The sequence below is a fragment of the Elaeis guineensis genome, chromosome 7, assembly GCF_000442705.2.
Source record: "Elaeis guineensis isolate ETL-2024a chromosome 7, EG11, whole genome shotgun sequence".
Taxonomy (NCBI): Eukaryota; Viridiplantae; Streptophyta; class Magnoliopsida; order Arecales; family Arecaceae; genus Elaeis; species Elaeis guineensis.
This window is the reverse complement of record NC_025999.2, coordinates 1,753,296-1,770,699: the sequence shown is the minus strand read 5'-3', so window position 1 is coordinate 1,770,699 and position 17,404 is coordinate 1,753,296. Positions and strand designations below refer to the sequence as shown.

Genomic DNA, 17,404 nt, shown 5'->3' with positions numbered 1-17,404 from the left:
GACCTAAGGTCAGAATATAGCCAAGATTGTGGCTCGGATGTGTCGTCATCGATGTTGGTCATGAAAAATCATCCCATATGGTCGGCAAGGTTCCGATCTTGAGGTCGGTAGGCACCCAAGTTAGGGGTCCGATGGGAGTCGATAGGATCATTTCCTCCTAGCTCTCCATAGCGCTCTTGATGGATCGTTGGCTGAAGTCATCGATGGCATGTTGATGTCCTTGTCATGTGGTCGGGGATGATGTCCAGGGATAAAGTCTAATGAAGTTGCCCACTCCGTTGCTAGGACATCCGAGTGATGTGTGTTGTTTGAAGTCCACCTCGATACTTCGATCGATCCGAGAAGGACATCCGAGGATAAGGCCCAAGGTAGTATGACCCCATAACATTTGCCCTCCACTTTCAAGTTCAAGACATTTGTCTTGAATGAAAGAAGTAGTAGTCCTTGGAATATGTCCTCAGCGAGTGTCTGAACTGACGAACCTGAGTTGTCTAGCTTTTAGGTGAACCGTCATGTCATTTCATGAAATCTAATGTTGATTTGATAAGTTGCTTCACGAATCATACCTTAATTATTTGAAAAGATTCGGTGCTTCATGGATCCCAAAGCATTTATAAGGGATGGGCGGCTTGAGATACATCATTATTTCAGCCTCAAAGGTTGGGAATCAACGGTTATGATCTGACCAATCAGAGGCCGCCGTCTATCCCATGTTAATTGGCCCGATGCTATTTCACACGGATCGGCTTATGTGGCTGATCAGGTGGTTTTTCGATAGTTGCCTCATCTGAAGGCATTCTTTTCAGATTACAGTTATTCTTGAGATTATATTTTTGCCGATGTTGATTTTCGAAGTCTATTTCAATAATGTTAGATAGATTTTGTCAAGTCAATGTCTTTGGTTGTATCCTCGGATCTATTCCGAGGATCTTATTTTTGGAAGTCCGAACTTGGGTCAGGATATTTTTTAGTCATCACATTATGCCGAATAAAATTTTGGAGGTCTCAGCTAGAGTTGAGATATTTTTAAGGGATCGGTCCTCCGATCCAATCATCAAAATTTACTTTAGTGTCTGAATATCCTACAACCGTTGTCATTTTTGGCCTCTGCTCGACTCCTCTATGGACGAGGAGTGCCAAATAGCCGTGCGGGATTCTTGGAGAGTTAGTCCCTTTATCATCATTCTCGATCTTCGCTCGACTCATCTGTAGATGAGGAGCATCTAGCGACCATATAGGATTCCCAAAGAGTTAGCCCCTTCGTTGTCGTCTTCAACCTCTACATGACTCATCTATAAATAAGGAGCACTAAGTGACTGTGTGGGGTTTCCGAAGGATTAGTCCCTTCATTATCATTCTCAACCTCTGCTGGACTCATCTGTAGACGAAGAGTACCAAGTGATCGTGTGGGATTTTCAGAGGGTTAACCCCTTCGTCGTCATCCTCGGCTTCCATTCGACTCATCTATAAATGAGAAGAGCCAAGTGGCCATGTGAAAGGATGAGACTTGATCCAATTGTCTCAAGCTTATGTTTTGGATGCCTTTTTGAGACATCTTTGGTTAGTTTCGATGATTTTGTTTGTGGTCAGATATGGCTAATATTAGTCGGGCCCTTCAATTGATCGCTTTAACAAGAAACTTGCATAAAAGTTCAATTTTTGTTGATATAATCAATGAACACATCTTACTAATAAGATATCCTCAAATTCTTGACATTCTATGTCCGAGAAATGGAGGTTCTATCGAAGCCTTCAATTTACTATCATCATTGATATGGCGACAACATCATCATGGAGAGTCTGAGCATATCAAAGATCAACAACATCCCTCAATCACTTTCTTCACCTCTTTTAATTTTTAGCGTGGTCTTCTGCCTCCTCAAATTTTTTTGACTCGATATCCTACCCCCTGCTACCGAGGCCCAAGATCATGTTGATCCACCAGTCGTAGATTGGTTGTTATTTTTTTGCAATCTGCTATAGATGTTGGGTGGCATCAGTCAGTGCCCAGATTCGATGGACCAAATCATCGAATCACTATGGGTGGACTATCATGGGCACCAGTGCTGGCTACATAGGCCCATTCAAGGTGGACGACTAGATGACTCCATCCTAACTTCGTCGAGTAGACTATCGGTTGGAAGTGGTGAAGTAGTTGTATCTCAACATACTCTCTCTCCTTTATTGGATTGCTACCCTTCCTCTAGCACCAAACTGTTGTGTCAAGGCTTCGAAAGGATGTGGCCAAGAATAGAAGATGGTTCAAGCATCGAGACACCAAAAGAGACCTATAAAAGAAGTCCACACTCATCGAGGGTTCTCCGATGGAGGGCCTTCCGATGATTAAATCAGCTAGAGCTTGACAATAGTAGAAGAGGGAGAGTATGAGCTTATTGTTGCGTGACAGTGCATGTACCTTTAGGGTCTCTTCATTATCTCTTCGTATAGGAGTTGTAGGCCGTTATATAGGCCGGTAGGTTAATTCATGATCTATTAGGCCGTTAGGATAGAGAATCTGCAAATCAAAAGTTGTTAGTCATGGATAGCCATGTTCTGATGAAGATTCCTAGTGGTAGCCTATATGACAGGATAGGCCGGTGACCTGAGGTCAGAATACAATCGAGATCCTAACTCGGATGTGTTGTCATTGGTGTTAGTCGTGAAAAATCATCTCGTGTGGTCAGCAAGGTCCCGACCTTGAGGTCGGCAGGTGCCCGAGTCCGAGGATCAGATGGGAGTCGATGGGATCATTCTCTCTTAGCTCTCCATGGCAGTCTTGACAAATCATCAGCTGTAGTAATCGATGGCTTGTTGATATCCTCGGCATGTGGTCGGAGATAATATCCAGGGATGAAGTCCGATGAAGTCGCCCACTCCCTTGTTAGGATGTTCGAGTGATGTTCGTCGTTTGAAGTCCGTCTTGGTACTTCAACCGATTCAAAAAAAGCATCTGAAGATGAGTCTCGAAGACAGTAGCCGAGGTAGTATGACTATGTAACACCTCCTATATATTAGTGTATAAATTTAGACAGTACCTTTATTATCTATCTTTCTCTAATTTGCATGGCTCTTGTTTAGCTCTCGGTTTGGTTCTCTATAAACCTGATAGACTCTTACTTGTTTTCATTTAGCAACGAAGCTTCTTGCTCTTGGCTGTTACCCAAAAAAAAAAAGGATGGATGGCTTTGATGTCCGATATAGCTCTAAGTCTCATGTCTAAGAAACTAAAATCGAAACAGCTCATGGCTAAATAATCTTGCGTATGATCATTCTACTTTAGCCGTTTTTGCATATAATTGTGCACTGGTCATGTGATGTTGCGGCTATCAATAAGGGGCAATGTCATGAAAACCCGATGAGGTTTCAACTCGCAAGTCTTGAATTTACCGTAAGGTACAATGCGAGAGAGAGTGAAGCAGCTAGTGTAGGAATTTAGAAAATATTTACTTGATTTAGTTATAGAATTTAAAGTAAATTATCTTCACCCCTCTGGAGGTTTGGAATAATTACATGATCCCACCTACCGTTTCGAAAATATAAGCATAACGCTCTGATCAAATAAAAAAAATCAAAATTTATAAATAAAAAAATATATAAGATATTTTAAGATTCAAATAGATTAGATAATGATGATGTTAGTAAAAATTATTAAATAGATTGTTAGTTTATTTAATAAAAAAATATTTATAGGGAGTTACATGTCATGTATATAGTAAAAATTAAGTAGTAAAATATATATTTTTAAAATATTAAGTAAAAATTTATAATTGCTTTAAACTTTGAGGGAGATCATTGTAATTTATTTTAGAATTTATTATCTAAGATCTGTTTCCGATATGATGTTCCTTATGGCATCCTCTCTTTTGAACGGATTAAAGAGAATCAGAAATCAGTGCACTAATTCCAAATTTTTAAAAATAAATCATCTAGTTCCTAATTTTTCAAGATAAATCACTTTTGGACAAGAATTATTAAGCTGCCCCAATTTTCTCCAAATCTCAAAAATAATTATTGATTAGAACTATTCTATCATGTGGCTTTTGGACCATCTAATAAAACATCATCATGTTATTCGGTGATTCATAATTTCAAAATTTTTTCTTTGTTGAAAAATGTGAATGGAAATAAAATACACCGTTAACCATGATTAGTCATTTTCAATCCAAATTTTATTAGATCCTTTTGATCTCATTGAATGATGTGATGATATTTTATTGGATAGTTCAAAATCCACATAATAAAATAATTCTAACAAATAATTTTTTGAATCCCGGTGTAAGTTGAGAACTCACAGCAAATAAGGCAAGAAGTTTGTTTTCTGTTTTGGAGAGAGAGTCCTACGGAGGAGATCCGCAATATTCAGCTTAGGGATGGTAATCTAATAAATGCGTTGGGTTTTTAGTTTCATAAATATGCACGCTTGATTTCCCGCCAGAGTTTATAATTTAAATCTTTGAGCACTTTCCGCTTTATATAATAGATTCAAAGAGTTTAGCTTCAGAATTGTTAGAAGCACAATGTAATTTTTCAACATACCGGATGTTACCAAACAGAATCCGCATTTAGAGCACCGATCAAGATGCAGAGGAAAAAAAAAGTCGTGGTTTTACATTTCTTTTTAAATGAAAAGTTCTGTAACATATGATCTCGTAAGTTTTTCTGTAACAAAAGATTTCTACAGTGGAATAGGTTATCGCGTATACAGGTTAGCAATATGAAATTGCTACGATTGCTGTGCCAGATTAAGTTGCATATCAGGTCCCCTCTCCCCAAACATAGAAAACTCTTCAGGAACGGGAACCTCAAGTTCAGAGCAAACAAACTGAATTATACTTCTTGGGACACTGCCGAGAGACATCTTGTTTACAGTCACAGCAATGGAAAAATCATGCTCTATGTTGCAAAAGCCAACGGATCCACCAATTCCAGAATGCCCAAAGCTTGTGAACTTACTGCTGTCAGATTTATATCTCCGAAATCCAAGCCCAAATTTGCCATCTGCAATAACCAAGTGTGAGTAGTCACCCACACCCATGAATGCATTATGGATTTTAGGATTGCTGAAGATCCTGCGAACATTATTATCAGCTTCATCACCAACACTGGCTATAAGACTATAACCCTTATCATTAGAGGTACTTGCACTATGACCATTGCCATACTGTAAGGATTTACTGATGCCATTGGCTGCTATTACAGTACCATTTTGTGGTTCGGGATCAGCTATCTCCTTGTCCTTGCTGCCCTTCTTCTTTCTAGGCTTTTTTAAAGAAGGAAACTTGGGAATGTGGATGTGACTGCCAAGAAGTGGCTTGGAGTGGTGTGAGTGTGGTGGAGGAATAAAGCCTCCTGTTGCGAGAGCTGCATAGTAGCGTGCTAGAGCACGTGCTGAGCAGTGCCCATTGGCAGCAGGAATGATGGCACGGCGCATGTTAAGTGTGTTGAAGAGAACAGGGAGGCCAGATGCAATCTCTGCTACATTTCCCTGTTGTAAACTGGCTGGCAGGTCTGGCCGTGCGCTGATTGCTGAGAGCTTTTCCAGATCTTCCCTGTCAAGTGTAAGTGTCGCTAGTCGAGATTCCACACCTATAAAAGTATTCAATATTTTAGAATCTATTAGACAAGCGCAAATGGATCTTTCCTAACAAGCAAATGATAGTAAATTATTAAAAAAAATGATTAATATATTTCATGTGAAATCAACGAGCATATAACAACAATGAAAAAGAATTATATATACCATATATTGCTGCTAAAAAAACAATGATGAAAAAATTGTGTTAAAAAAATCAAGACAATGTATTTTTCAAAAATAAGTGATGAGTGCTTCATGAAATACATTAACATTCATGAACTGCAAAAAAATTCAATGCTTGCAAATTGCGACCAGGTGGACATACAAAATGCTCACAAAAAACATGCTCATTTATGACATACATCAGGAACTTGCTGAGATCTATATCTGGGCTCAGGCAAAAGCATGTTTATGTATGAAATGCATCAGGCACTTGCTGAGATTATGGACTCGAGAACATGTTTAAGCATGTGAAAAAGTAAACCATTTTTTATGGACAGCACCTGACCTTGTTCACCAGTACTTCAACACCAAAACCAGCTACACCAGTATCTCCAATGCATAAAAGTTGTCATATGAATGTACAAGCTACATGACATTAGAGTACTATCAAGCTGCAAGACGAGGATACCCTTTTCACCTCATCAACCAACAACACTATACCCCATCTTCTCCAGAACCTACATAAACAAATTTATCATATTTAGTACTACAAATTCCAACTCCAGCTCTAACCCAGGTGACCTTCTCTTAGCCCACATTCCAGAAACAGCTGGTGCCTAACTTGAATCCCATCAGACCAGCATTTCTGAAAAAATCTCAAACAGCCGAACACTAAAACCTCTGACCTTAATATCACCTACGATAACACTCCAGAAATGCACTTCTCAAGAGACCAAGTTTACCTTCAGTCTACAACCCATGTTCATCCCATCTGATACCAGCTCTCTCCATAGAACACCATATTTCTCTTAATGCACCCAAAGCTTTGAGAAATCATACAGCTGCCTTTTTCCAAGCATGCAGTGGACTCTAAGCGCAATAGCCCAGGGCAGTCCAATGTCTTCAAATTTGCAGAAACTGGGAAATTTAAGGAAAGGGAAGTGCAGCATTTTACCGAGAACTCTAAAGGAAGTAAATATATGTGGTAGGTAGAATCACATAATGTAATTGACTACCAATGAAATAACCCATGCTATATTCAAGCAAATGGGTGAATTACTGCGGACCAAATGATGGGGTAAGAAAAGAAAAGAAAAAGATGTCAACTCCTTGACCAATTACTTTTTCATTAATGCAGCCTACTCACTACACCCAAAAAGGTGGGTCTTCTTCACAAACACGTATGTGCGGGTTCTGTAAATCTGAAAATTGAAAGATGGGGGAGACAAACAGAATTTTTGCAAGCTACTACTTACTAGCACTATGTATGAGCATTTCCCTAGCTCAGAGCAAGCTGGTACATGCATATATACATGTAATACCATACCCATTTTCATACAGAAGTTACAAACTAAGAACTTTATTTCATGGGATTAATCAAATAACCATAACCAAAAGTTTTAAGGTAACATGCCTTAGTAACTACTTTGAATTATAGCCAAAACTATTAGCAAAGACCATCAATTTATGATCTATATTACCGTTTATATTCTTTAAGGTAACCTAATAATAAATTTGGACCTAGATATAGATAAAGATTTTATACATGCCTGGAGGAATGCCAATATAAAGCTCGCCTTCGATGTTGAGTGGGTGAATTATAGCTTCCTCCAAGACATCTTGAAATTTCTTTCCACATGCGCGCTGTTTCAACCAAATAATTTAGAAGAATTGAATCAAAAGGACAAGAATACCTAGAAGAATGAACAAATCCAAGTGAAAGAGAACACAAAAAATATAGCAAACAAGTTAGAAAAAAAATCATGGGAAATCCCATAAGCACCCCCAAAGCTATTCTTACATGCTGGGGAACATCTCAGAGCATTGTAATATCATGAATGTCTGGATACTTAATGGCACGGTATCTAAAGCCTAACATTTCTTTCATGGTGACAGGCAGGACCAAAGCTTTGATTATTTCGAATGAGCAAAAAAATATTTTGATAGAAATTTATATAGAAGCGAAGTATTTGGACAGAACCATTGGCTGCTGTGATATTTTGAAAAGCAAAAAAGGCATACCTCTATAATTCCACCACACAGCCAACCAAAGGACAAGTAATGATATAGTTGCTGGGAACCAGGTTCAGTCTCAGGGATTGACTTGGCAATGTGTTGTAGAGATTCTTCCCAGTCACACATTAATAAAGGATTTTTCCTCATAACATCAGCCATTGCATTGTGCAAACCAGATGTATGGTTAAGGACATGGTGGACCTACACAAGAAGATAAAACAATCAGTGAAACGTGGAAACAATCTCTTAATGCTCACGAGAAGTTAGCAATCAGTTACATTTTACAGTACAAAATTTAAAATTTTCTTTACCTTTATTAGATCTTTTTTATTGGCAGCAAAATCTGGCCAAATGTTGGCAATGGTCTCCTCAAGCTTGAGTTCCCTGCAAGAACAATTAAACCATTTCTTATGGTTCCACTACCAAAAGATTCCTTAAATTTATGCACTGAGGAAAAAGTCAGTACCCCAATAAAATAAACCAGGACCTAGCTGGTGCATATGAAAGTTCCATATATTATATGAACTAGTCTGACATGTTAGAATGTCGGTGATAAGTGCTCATAGAACCAGGAACATTTCATTTACTTAAATCTAGCTCATGTTGTGTCAAAACTTGCAAGACCTAGTATTCTATATCCATCCATGATAGCTAATGCAAATATTGGTATTGGAACAACCCTTTAACGTGCCTTGTTCCATGAGACTACCAAGTTACATCTGTATCATATGGTTCTCCACGTCATACAAACCTCATGTGGAATCTATATCTGTCTCATAGTTTTTCATTGACTGTCCAAAAAACTTCAGAAGCCTTACAGGTCTTAAAAGATAATTATCAGCGAGCTTGATATTTGTTCCTTCATACTCTCTCCCTCATAAACATCTCAATCAGCAACTCTCCATCCTTGTCTGACATTGTATATATTATTTTTACCATGGTATATGATACTGAATCAAACCACCCAGTTCAGTCAGTATCACCCAGTTCAGTCAGTATCGTACCATACTGACCATGAACTAGGACGGTTCATAGTCAGCTCAGTTCTGGTCCTTACTTGGTCGAACCATTCAGAACCGAGCAGTTCTAAGCGGTTTAGAAGATTAAGGGCCTAGTTCAGGCTCAACTAACACTTTCCCCTCCATAATTGAGAACGATCCAGCTCCATACAGGTCGGTGTGGTACCATAGCAGCCGGCTACAAGTACATAATCCAATACTAAGATTGCAAACATTGAATTTTCACCAACATTAAATTAAAAATAAGTTTTAATACACTGATTTCTTATTTGTGCCTTCCAAATTTGGTATCCTGTGTACATTCTTCTCACATACTACTAAAACCTTTTAGTTATATAAATTAGAAGCTTTGGTACCTAGCATATTGGCTACTTCATATCCCTAGCAATTTTGTATCTTTAAGGAGTCTTCTAGATATGACCTACATACATCTCAAAATATGAATAGAACTAGTTTACTGCTGTCAAACTGCATCACTTGTATAGTGGTATTTAACCCATTACTGAACCCACTAGTATCCTTGGTTTACTTGTTTGCATGCAATTTAGCCCATGCATTTCCATCACTAGTTTATGGGATTGACAACTTGTGTACTTCCCTCTGAAGGCATGATATTGGATGATCTCTTCATGACAGCCTATTAGAATTCTCCCGCATGATAGGTTTTTTTTTTTTTTTCCCAATTATGAAATTTATGAACAATTCACAAGTGTTATAGTAAAGATACAATCTCATTTGGGCATAAAGATAAATATCTACAGTTGAAAACAGCACACATTCTAACCATTATGCAACCTGAACTCCTGTATAGACGCTCAAAGGTATAATACATATGCAAACTCACACAAAAAGCAAAAAAGAAGATGACAATATTGTTCTTCCATATTTCTCTAACATGCCCTCAAAATCAAAATATATACACCAAGAAAGTCCCACAAGAAATGTGAATGACCTTACATTATGCAGCAGATCTTTGATGCACAAAGTGTCAGAGCAGCAGAATGAGCTAAGATCATGACTGAATAAGGTAGACAATGGGTTAACAGTCCAATCAACAAAATAAGCTAAGATGATGTCAAGGACCCATGACTACAAAAGAGGGTTGCAAGCATCAGATTGCACCAGAGAAACCAGTGTTGCTAGCAATGACTTATACAGCAAGGGAGCACATTTGGTATCAAAAGAAGTTACATGGCACATGTTTAATAAATCATAATGAAAGCAAATTGACAAAACTTGCAACTGATATGGTCTATCCTTGAATGAAAGCCTTATGAAGCAGTGAAAATGTTCAGATGATCCTTTAGAATGTAGAGCTGCAGGTTGATTAAGTAGGTGACACAGGCTGGCAGAAAGGTCAATTGGTTGACTAAACAGACAAGCAATCCAAGTTGAAGTGAACTGGCAAGGAAAGACATAAAATATATCAGATATGAAGTGGGAAGCAATGCCTCGCATGTGTGATGTTACAGGACTGGATGCAAGCAATGCTGATAAGATACACATTACCCACATTACCATGAAGGCAAATGAGATGCATGCCAAGAATCCAGAGACACTTAAGCAAGCCAACGGAATGTGGAGGTGCAGGGAATTGTTCTGTAGAAACAATTCAGCAGTAAGTTCAGACAGCAAGGATCTCAAAGCAACAGACATGGTAGAGTAATTTGAAACCTAATATAAATGAGACAAGAAAAAGATAGTCACACTCTCGAGTCTCAAAGAAGCTAGTGAGGAAGCAGGTGATGGTCACTGAGGTATCGACACTACATATAGTGATATGAATGTGATTTAAGAAAATAATTTGGTTTAACAAGGAAAACACTAGAAAAGGGATATAAATCACAATATATGTAGACTGACACTCTACAAAATACACCAACTGTGGAACAGCTATGAAGTGCACGTATGATGACAAAGTAGTGTGACTTAATATGAAAAGCAGTGCACCAAAAGGGTAAAAATTTAAATATAAGTAGACTGGCAGTCTACAAAATACACCAAATACGAGGTCCAGATATAGAAACATTTGACATTCTATAAAACATTCATACATGGACAACATACTCCACAGTTGCTGTCATGCATATGCAAGAGAATTGGCCGCTAGTTTTCTCAAACAAGTGCAAATGTTTTCACAAAGAATATGTTAAATCTATGACTGAGAATGTTTCATAAATAAACTCCAAAAAGTACTCAATATAGCACTTTACCCCTTATCAACAAGCCAGTGAATAATTCCTGCAGTGATCCCTTTTGTTACCGAGAAAACTGGAAATAGGGTGTCAGGTTGAACAGGTCGAGGATCATATCTCCCCAGCACACCAGCAGCAGTATCTATTATAACCTTTCCATCTTTGTAGGCACACACCTGAAAGATGTCGCACCATCCAATAGTGTAAATGAATATAAGTACAGCAACATACTTGAATGACAACTCATCAAATTCAATGCCTTCGAGTAGAGATACAAAGACAAACAGGAAAGCCTCTTAGAAGAATCTAAATTAATATTCATTGGCATGAAAAGAGTTTAGTGTTCTTTAAGAATCAGAAGCACAATCATCCTTGAGTCATTAATTAATGCAACTTGTAAAAGTGAATAATGACATAATAAATCATAAATTATTTCATCATTCAAACATACTTGCATTCCAAGTATTTTATCACTTCCTAGTTCAAGTAGGAGCTGCCTCAGCTTGGCCTCCACATCAGAGTGAACCGGTGAATCATAAATCCACTGTGTATTCTTTGCTGGTCCAGTCCTGATGCTTCTGATGTCCATATAGATCACATAAAGTTGGATGAAAGAGAAAGAAACAAAATATGAAAAAATGAAGGTATATCAGCATTAAGCTACACTAGTGAAGCTCAACAAGGATAATCGGCAAGGAAGATATGAGTTCACCCTAGCAAAGTTGACTCGGCAAATGGTCTCATGACATCTAAATAAACTATTCGGACATTCAGTGTAGATGAAAGCCCTGCAAAAGCATTGAAACCAGAAGAGTTTACTATCAGGAAAATGATTATTTTTACTGCATCACAGGAATAGACAAGTTTGACACAAACCTCGAAGAAGATTTATCACCCTCATAAATATAACTGCATCACCTGGGAAAGCATCAACCTGATAAAGGAGTGTTAAAGCAGTCCACAACATGAATAGTTATCTATATTTTGTCTTCAACAACTTGAAAAAAAGATCAGAACTGTGAATATACAAGCACTTACAGGATTAAAGCGTCGGACTTCCTTTTTGTTTAGCTTCATCTTTTCTTGCAAAACCTTCAAATTCTTCTCTCTTTGATCCGCCAAAGATTTCATGTTTTCCTTAGCAGAAGAACACAGGATATGACTTGTTGGAACTAACCAGGCAATCTAAGTGAAATTTTCTCGAATAAGAAAGAACTAACAATAGATAAATATCAATCTAAAATGCAAATCGCAAGGCGTCCTTACAAGTGCTTCATTTGCTGGCGTGGAATTTCGGAAGAAAACACTAGCAATGTCCATAGCCTGCTCTGGCATATCAAGGCGCAATTTGAGTCCCATCTCTGCAAAGGCAGATAACAGAGCCACGTGGTCCCCCTGACACATTTTGTTGCAAACATTGTAAGATAACTATTCCTCAGAGGGGATAAGTAGAAAAGAATTCAGACAAATATGTTGTTGGTCAGATTTTTTTTTATTAGTGACTTGTCTACATATTTCGATCCACATTTTTATTATGCATTATTCTTTTTCCCAATTTCCAGATTTTCAAAAAAATAATGTTATTGGTTCTATTATGAGGTAAGCCACCACATGTAAAGCCAACGGTATTTCACTTCTACTGGCTTTGGATAATGCTGGTAGACATCGGTTTTGAAAAAATGTACGCATCTTGGAAATTTTAAAGGAACATCAATGATCTAAGGAAAAGTCTGCAGTGCCGCATTTACAAACATCTACTATCTCCTGTATGGCCTTCTAACAATATGAAAAGGACTACTAAAAAAAAACTGAATATGATGGTAAATGAATAATAAAACATCAACAACCTGCAAAGCAGGACATCAGCTACCGATCACCATAATGCATAAAACATCATATTTTAAGTTCTCATTTCCTGTTTCGTACAAAAGGAAAGAGATGTTACAAACCTCAGCACATGCCAAGAACATTTTTGCTAGTGCCTGTTTCATAGAGCTTGACAGTGATTTTGTAAGCCCAAAGTCGAGCAAAATTGGGCAATGTGGGGCCTCCTTGCTCACAAGAAAATTTCCTACAAGAATGATCCACCCACTTCAAGAGATATGTAGATAAACCATAACCATGTGATGCTGAATGCTAAATTATTTACTGTCAGATGAACATGTTTCAAGAGAATGGCTAGAAGCAGACACACCAGGATGAGGATCGCCATTAAAAAATCCATCCACATATATCTGATGAGCATAGGCACGTGTGATTTCTTCAACAAGCTTTTGTTTGTTGATGCCATATGCGTCCAGCGATTCATTATCATTTAAGCGAATGCCATTCATATATTGCAAAATGAGCACCTTCTCAGACGACTGCCATGCAAAATCAGGAGGACGGATAAGAAGACTAGGATAGTAGTAGCATGTTCCTTCTGATCAAAACTTTTAAATCAATAATTAGGAACTGCAGAGCTGCACCTGAATAACTTCTGGAATCAACACATCTACACAATTAGCATGACATGTGCCATCATGCTCACTTGTGCAGTGGAGGTTTCTGGAAACTGTTCGAGTATTTTCTGCAAAATGATGAATGTCAAGTGTGCATGTCTTTGGTGATATCAAGCTACGTAGCCATATTCATAGATATTCTAGTAACAGCATATTGAGAGACAAGCACCCAGGCTATACATTTTTCTCAAGGTATCCATATGTGCGTACCTGCTTCATGATTAAAGTCAAGTTCTTTGGGTGCCTCCTTGCACCATTCATCTATCATAGGGCTAAAGTCGTATTGTGGCTCTGCCCATGCTATCCAGTCAGTTATTGATTTTGCATTCTTTAGATCCTGAAGATCAATATAACCAATGTAACGACAACTAGACATTAGTTTAACTGCAGTCATGTTGAAATAATCAAATGGGAAACCTCTAATATGATTTCCTTGATGCCCTCATGTTGAACTTTGACAACCACCTCCTGCCCATCTTTCAGTGTTGCACGGTGAACTTGTGCTATCTGCATTGTGCCAATATTTAGGCAAAATCACATATATCATTTCAGCTATCACTGAGCCATAACATCACCACAAAGAAAATGCAAACCATTGAATATCAATTTGCAGATCCAAATTCAAAGCTCATTCACAGCTTTACATAAGACATACGGATGCAGTTGCAAGAGGCGTCTCAACAAAATTAGAGAATAAATCATTCATGGATTTCCCCAACTCCTTCTCTATAGTTCGGCAAACCTGTAAAGAAACAGGAAAATTCAACATAATGAAATTATAAAAGGACCTTAGATTTAGTAAAACTTCATTCACACATATACATAAGGAAAAATCAATGATTGACAATTGGATAATTGGGAGCATAAGAATGCCTAAACATGCACCTAGTGCATCATGAAAATGCAATGAAAAAAAAGGGTTCAGAATCAAAAAGACATCTCTTTTACAAATTATTTCGAATGCAAAGTTGTCTAGTTCATTAATAACACACTAATCACCTCTTGCAAGGGGCGAGGAGGAAGAGAGTCTTGCAACTGTCTGAGGAGACATATATAGGCCTCTGGAAGTACATCTGCTCGAGTAGATAAATACTGGCCAAGTTTTACCCACAAACCTTCCAACTTCACTATTAGATTGAGAACACGTCGAGCATTTCGTTCATGGGTTCTTTCCCATAAAGCATCTCTTTTGCTTCTGCTAATCCATTTTGCTCTCTTCTGCACAGCCTGCAGCATTAAAAGGCACTATTGATTTCCAATGCAAAGAAATAGAGGGAAAGTAATGATCAACAAGAAGACTAAATACAATCCAGAAGACAAACAAACCTTATAGTCCAGGTAGATCACCAATGCAAGTGTGAATACCTTCAAGCGCCTTTTGTAAATGTCTCTCCATCCCATCAGAATTTGAAAGTGATGGATCTTGGAAAAGTAAAAGATCGCAGCGATGCTTTTGTGCTAGAAAGTTGATTGCCTACCAAAACTTCTACAGTGCAATGCCAATGCTGAGTCAGTATTCATTTACATTCATTACAAAAGAAGGAATACAGAGGTGCAGTGCACATTGTTCAAAGTTACGTGAACTACATGTTTCCAAGGGATTTCACCCTAGGAAGATAATGAGAGTGAGGGTTGGGATTTTGGATTTTGTGCCCTGTAAGTATACAGATATAAAAGAGTTCTAGGCATCCAAGAATTCTACGAGCATTCTCAGTCACTGATATCAATGTTGCACAACATAATATGTTCTTTTAAATGGTTAAAGAGAAAAACTAACCGAATACATGCAGAAATAGTTAGACTCATATGAAATTGGCTGGATTTTCTCCCCTGATATAAAAAAACTTGGGCATGAATTCTGATGTACTTCTACCTGTTCATTTCATAATCTTAATAAAATGAATCTTAACATAAATGATGGCACGCCTGTAATCTTTTTTCTGAGACAAACTGATTACTTAACTCTCTGGAGACAATATTTGCCAATTTTGTCTCCAACATTTCATGAAATTCCCCTGTCAGTCGTTAGTTAGTTAATAGAGACAGAATTGATAATTCAAAAAACACCATATTAATAAAGCTAAAAGGTCGTGATCAGAAAAGCAAGATGAAACGAAAAACAAGAAAACCATGCATTACACATGGGAATCAGACGGAAAAAAAAAAACTCCCGGGATACATAAAGTCCAAAGAGAATCCACCGAGAGTAATCAAGATCATAACAAGTATCTAACAAAACCTCGCCCTTTCGGATCAAATTTCTTCCAATATATAACACCAAGGAACACGATTCTAAAATATCTCAACACCCAAAAAAAAATCTCACGTGAATCAGCTCAAATCCTCGAACCAAATCGCTGTAAAATAGAATAAATGCAAGAACTCATCCAGGATTAACCAGATCTAGAGCGACCACCAGAAAGAAAGCATAATTCAGACATGCCTAGAAGAATCTGACCTTAATTAGAGAGAACGATGAATCTTTCAACGAAAGAAAGAGGCGGGCAATCGGCGATCTACCGAGAAGGGGGCAAGCGATATAGGGAGGGTTTGGATTTCTTTCTTTTTTTTTAATTTTGAAGGTTGGTTTGGAAGATCTTTCAACAATGTGGACGGGGAATCCGAAAGGTTTGAAGGTCGGGCGGCACGCGTAGAATATCGGCGGCTGGAAATCTGACCGAGAAGCGTGGTTGGAGATAGGAAGATATCTGGACCGTCCATCAGTCGGTGGGTTCTTTCTCCTCGCGCGCGTCCTTTATTATTTCTGGTTGGAAAAGCGGGAATAACCTTCGCCAAGAAGATAAATAAATAAATAATAAATAAATATGAGGATTAGGAAAAAGAGGTCGTTTTTGCTCAGCTTTCATGTAATAAATGGCTTTTTTTTTTTTTTTTTTTTTTTTTCGAGGTGGTTGGCTTGGGCACGCTCGTTTGGTGAGAGTAAGCGATGCCAAGTTAGTTGATATCATGCCCATAGAGGGCTAGGCGTATTCGCAATTTCAAATATTTTGTCATTGTTATGTTTAATGCTTGCATAATGGCTCGCGGTAGACTTCGATGCCGTTATGATGTGGATTGAAGGCGATTCCAACGATGTATACTTTTGACCATTTTTTTTATATTTTGAAGAAAATTAAAAATAAGAAAAGATTCTATGGTTTTTGCATGCAGACTGTAGGTAAGGTTCCTTTGAGAGACGGCTGCTGTGTAGCCATAGATGGTCGTCATAAAAAAAATGGATGGTTATTAAATAAGACAATCTATATTCGTTCATCTTCTAATGTCGGCCATCCAAAAATAGGCAATAATAGTGCTTGGGTTGCTTCAGGTCAATTAGCTTCAGGGTTTTTTCTCGATCCTGGCGGGGTTACTCCAGAGTGGTGGGGCAATAGGTAATTTATCATGTAGAAAATCAAATGGCAGTTTCAAAATTGATTGGCATCTACTATTCCATTGACACGTTCAATGCCGAGAGAATATGGCAGAAAGTAGGTTCCAACTTTGTCTCTCGTGTATGGGAGGCATATTCAGCAGTCTTATCTCTTTGCCTTTTTGGTTGGAAGAAAATAAAGGGCAAGATGACCCTACAGAAAGCTTCCCATGATCTTTGCAAAGGCTATATCCTAGCGGATTTCCTTGGCCGGTGTATGATCCATCAACAGCAACTCATTTCTGGACATATAATTTTTAACATATGCAAAAAATAAAATAAAAATAAAAAAATTGATGATGGAGCTTTAACTAGGAATCATCTCTACGGCAAATTTCATGCAACATCTGAATTTGCAAATTTTAATGTCTAGAGATCAAATATTTTTTCTGTAAGTTTTCAAAAATAGTTTTTTAAAAAAATTTTGGATTAAGTTGCCATTGAGATCCAGCCCAACCTCAGTGTTGAGCAAACTATAGAGCCGAGGAGCTTGGTGGGTCTCCCGT

At 37.9% G+C, this 17,404-nt stretch overlaps 1 protein-coding gene across 3 annotated transcripts; it reads right to left on the bottom strand.

The window, feature by feature from the left end:
* Positions 1-4,580: 4,580 nt before the first annotated feature.
* Positions 4,581-16,136, bottom strand: LOC140859115 (uncharacterized). 3 transcript variants are annotated; one of them, XM_073260646.1, is made up of 19 exons: positions 15,927-16,136; positions 14,795-14,954; positions 14,468-14,695; positions 14,124-14,210; positions 13,886-13,975; positions 13,679-13,805; positions 13,436-13,536; positions 13,162-13,330; positions 12,917-13,038; positions 12,234-12,362; positions 12,006-12,104; positions 11,844-11,901; positions 11,680-11,755; positions 11,419-11,545; positions 10,986-11,143; positions 8,065-8,137; positions 7,760-7,954; positions 7,288-7,381; positions 4,581-5,586 (listed from the first exon to the last, which is right to left on the bottom strand). In XM_073260646.1, exons 2-19 carry the CDS (start codon positions 14,867-14,869, stop codon positions 4,724-4,726), a joined length of 2,871 nt encoding a protein of 956 aa, XP_073116747.1. In that variant the 5' UTR covers positions 14,870-14,954; positions 15,927-16,136; the 3' UTR covers positions 4,581-4,723. The 3 variants fall into 3 exon arrangements, with proteins under 3 accessions (XP_073116747.1, XP_073116748.1, XP_073116749.1); XM_073260647.1 differs by having other exon boundaries at positions 14,795-14,951; XM_073260648.1 differs by lacking the exons at positions 14,124-14,210; positions 14,468-14,695; positions 14,795-14,954; positions 15,927-16,136 and adding an exon at positions 14,062-14,080.
* Positions 16,137-17,404: the final 1,268 nt, after the last annotated feature.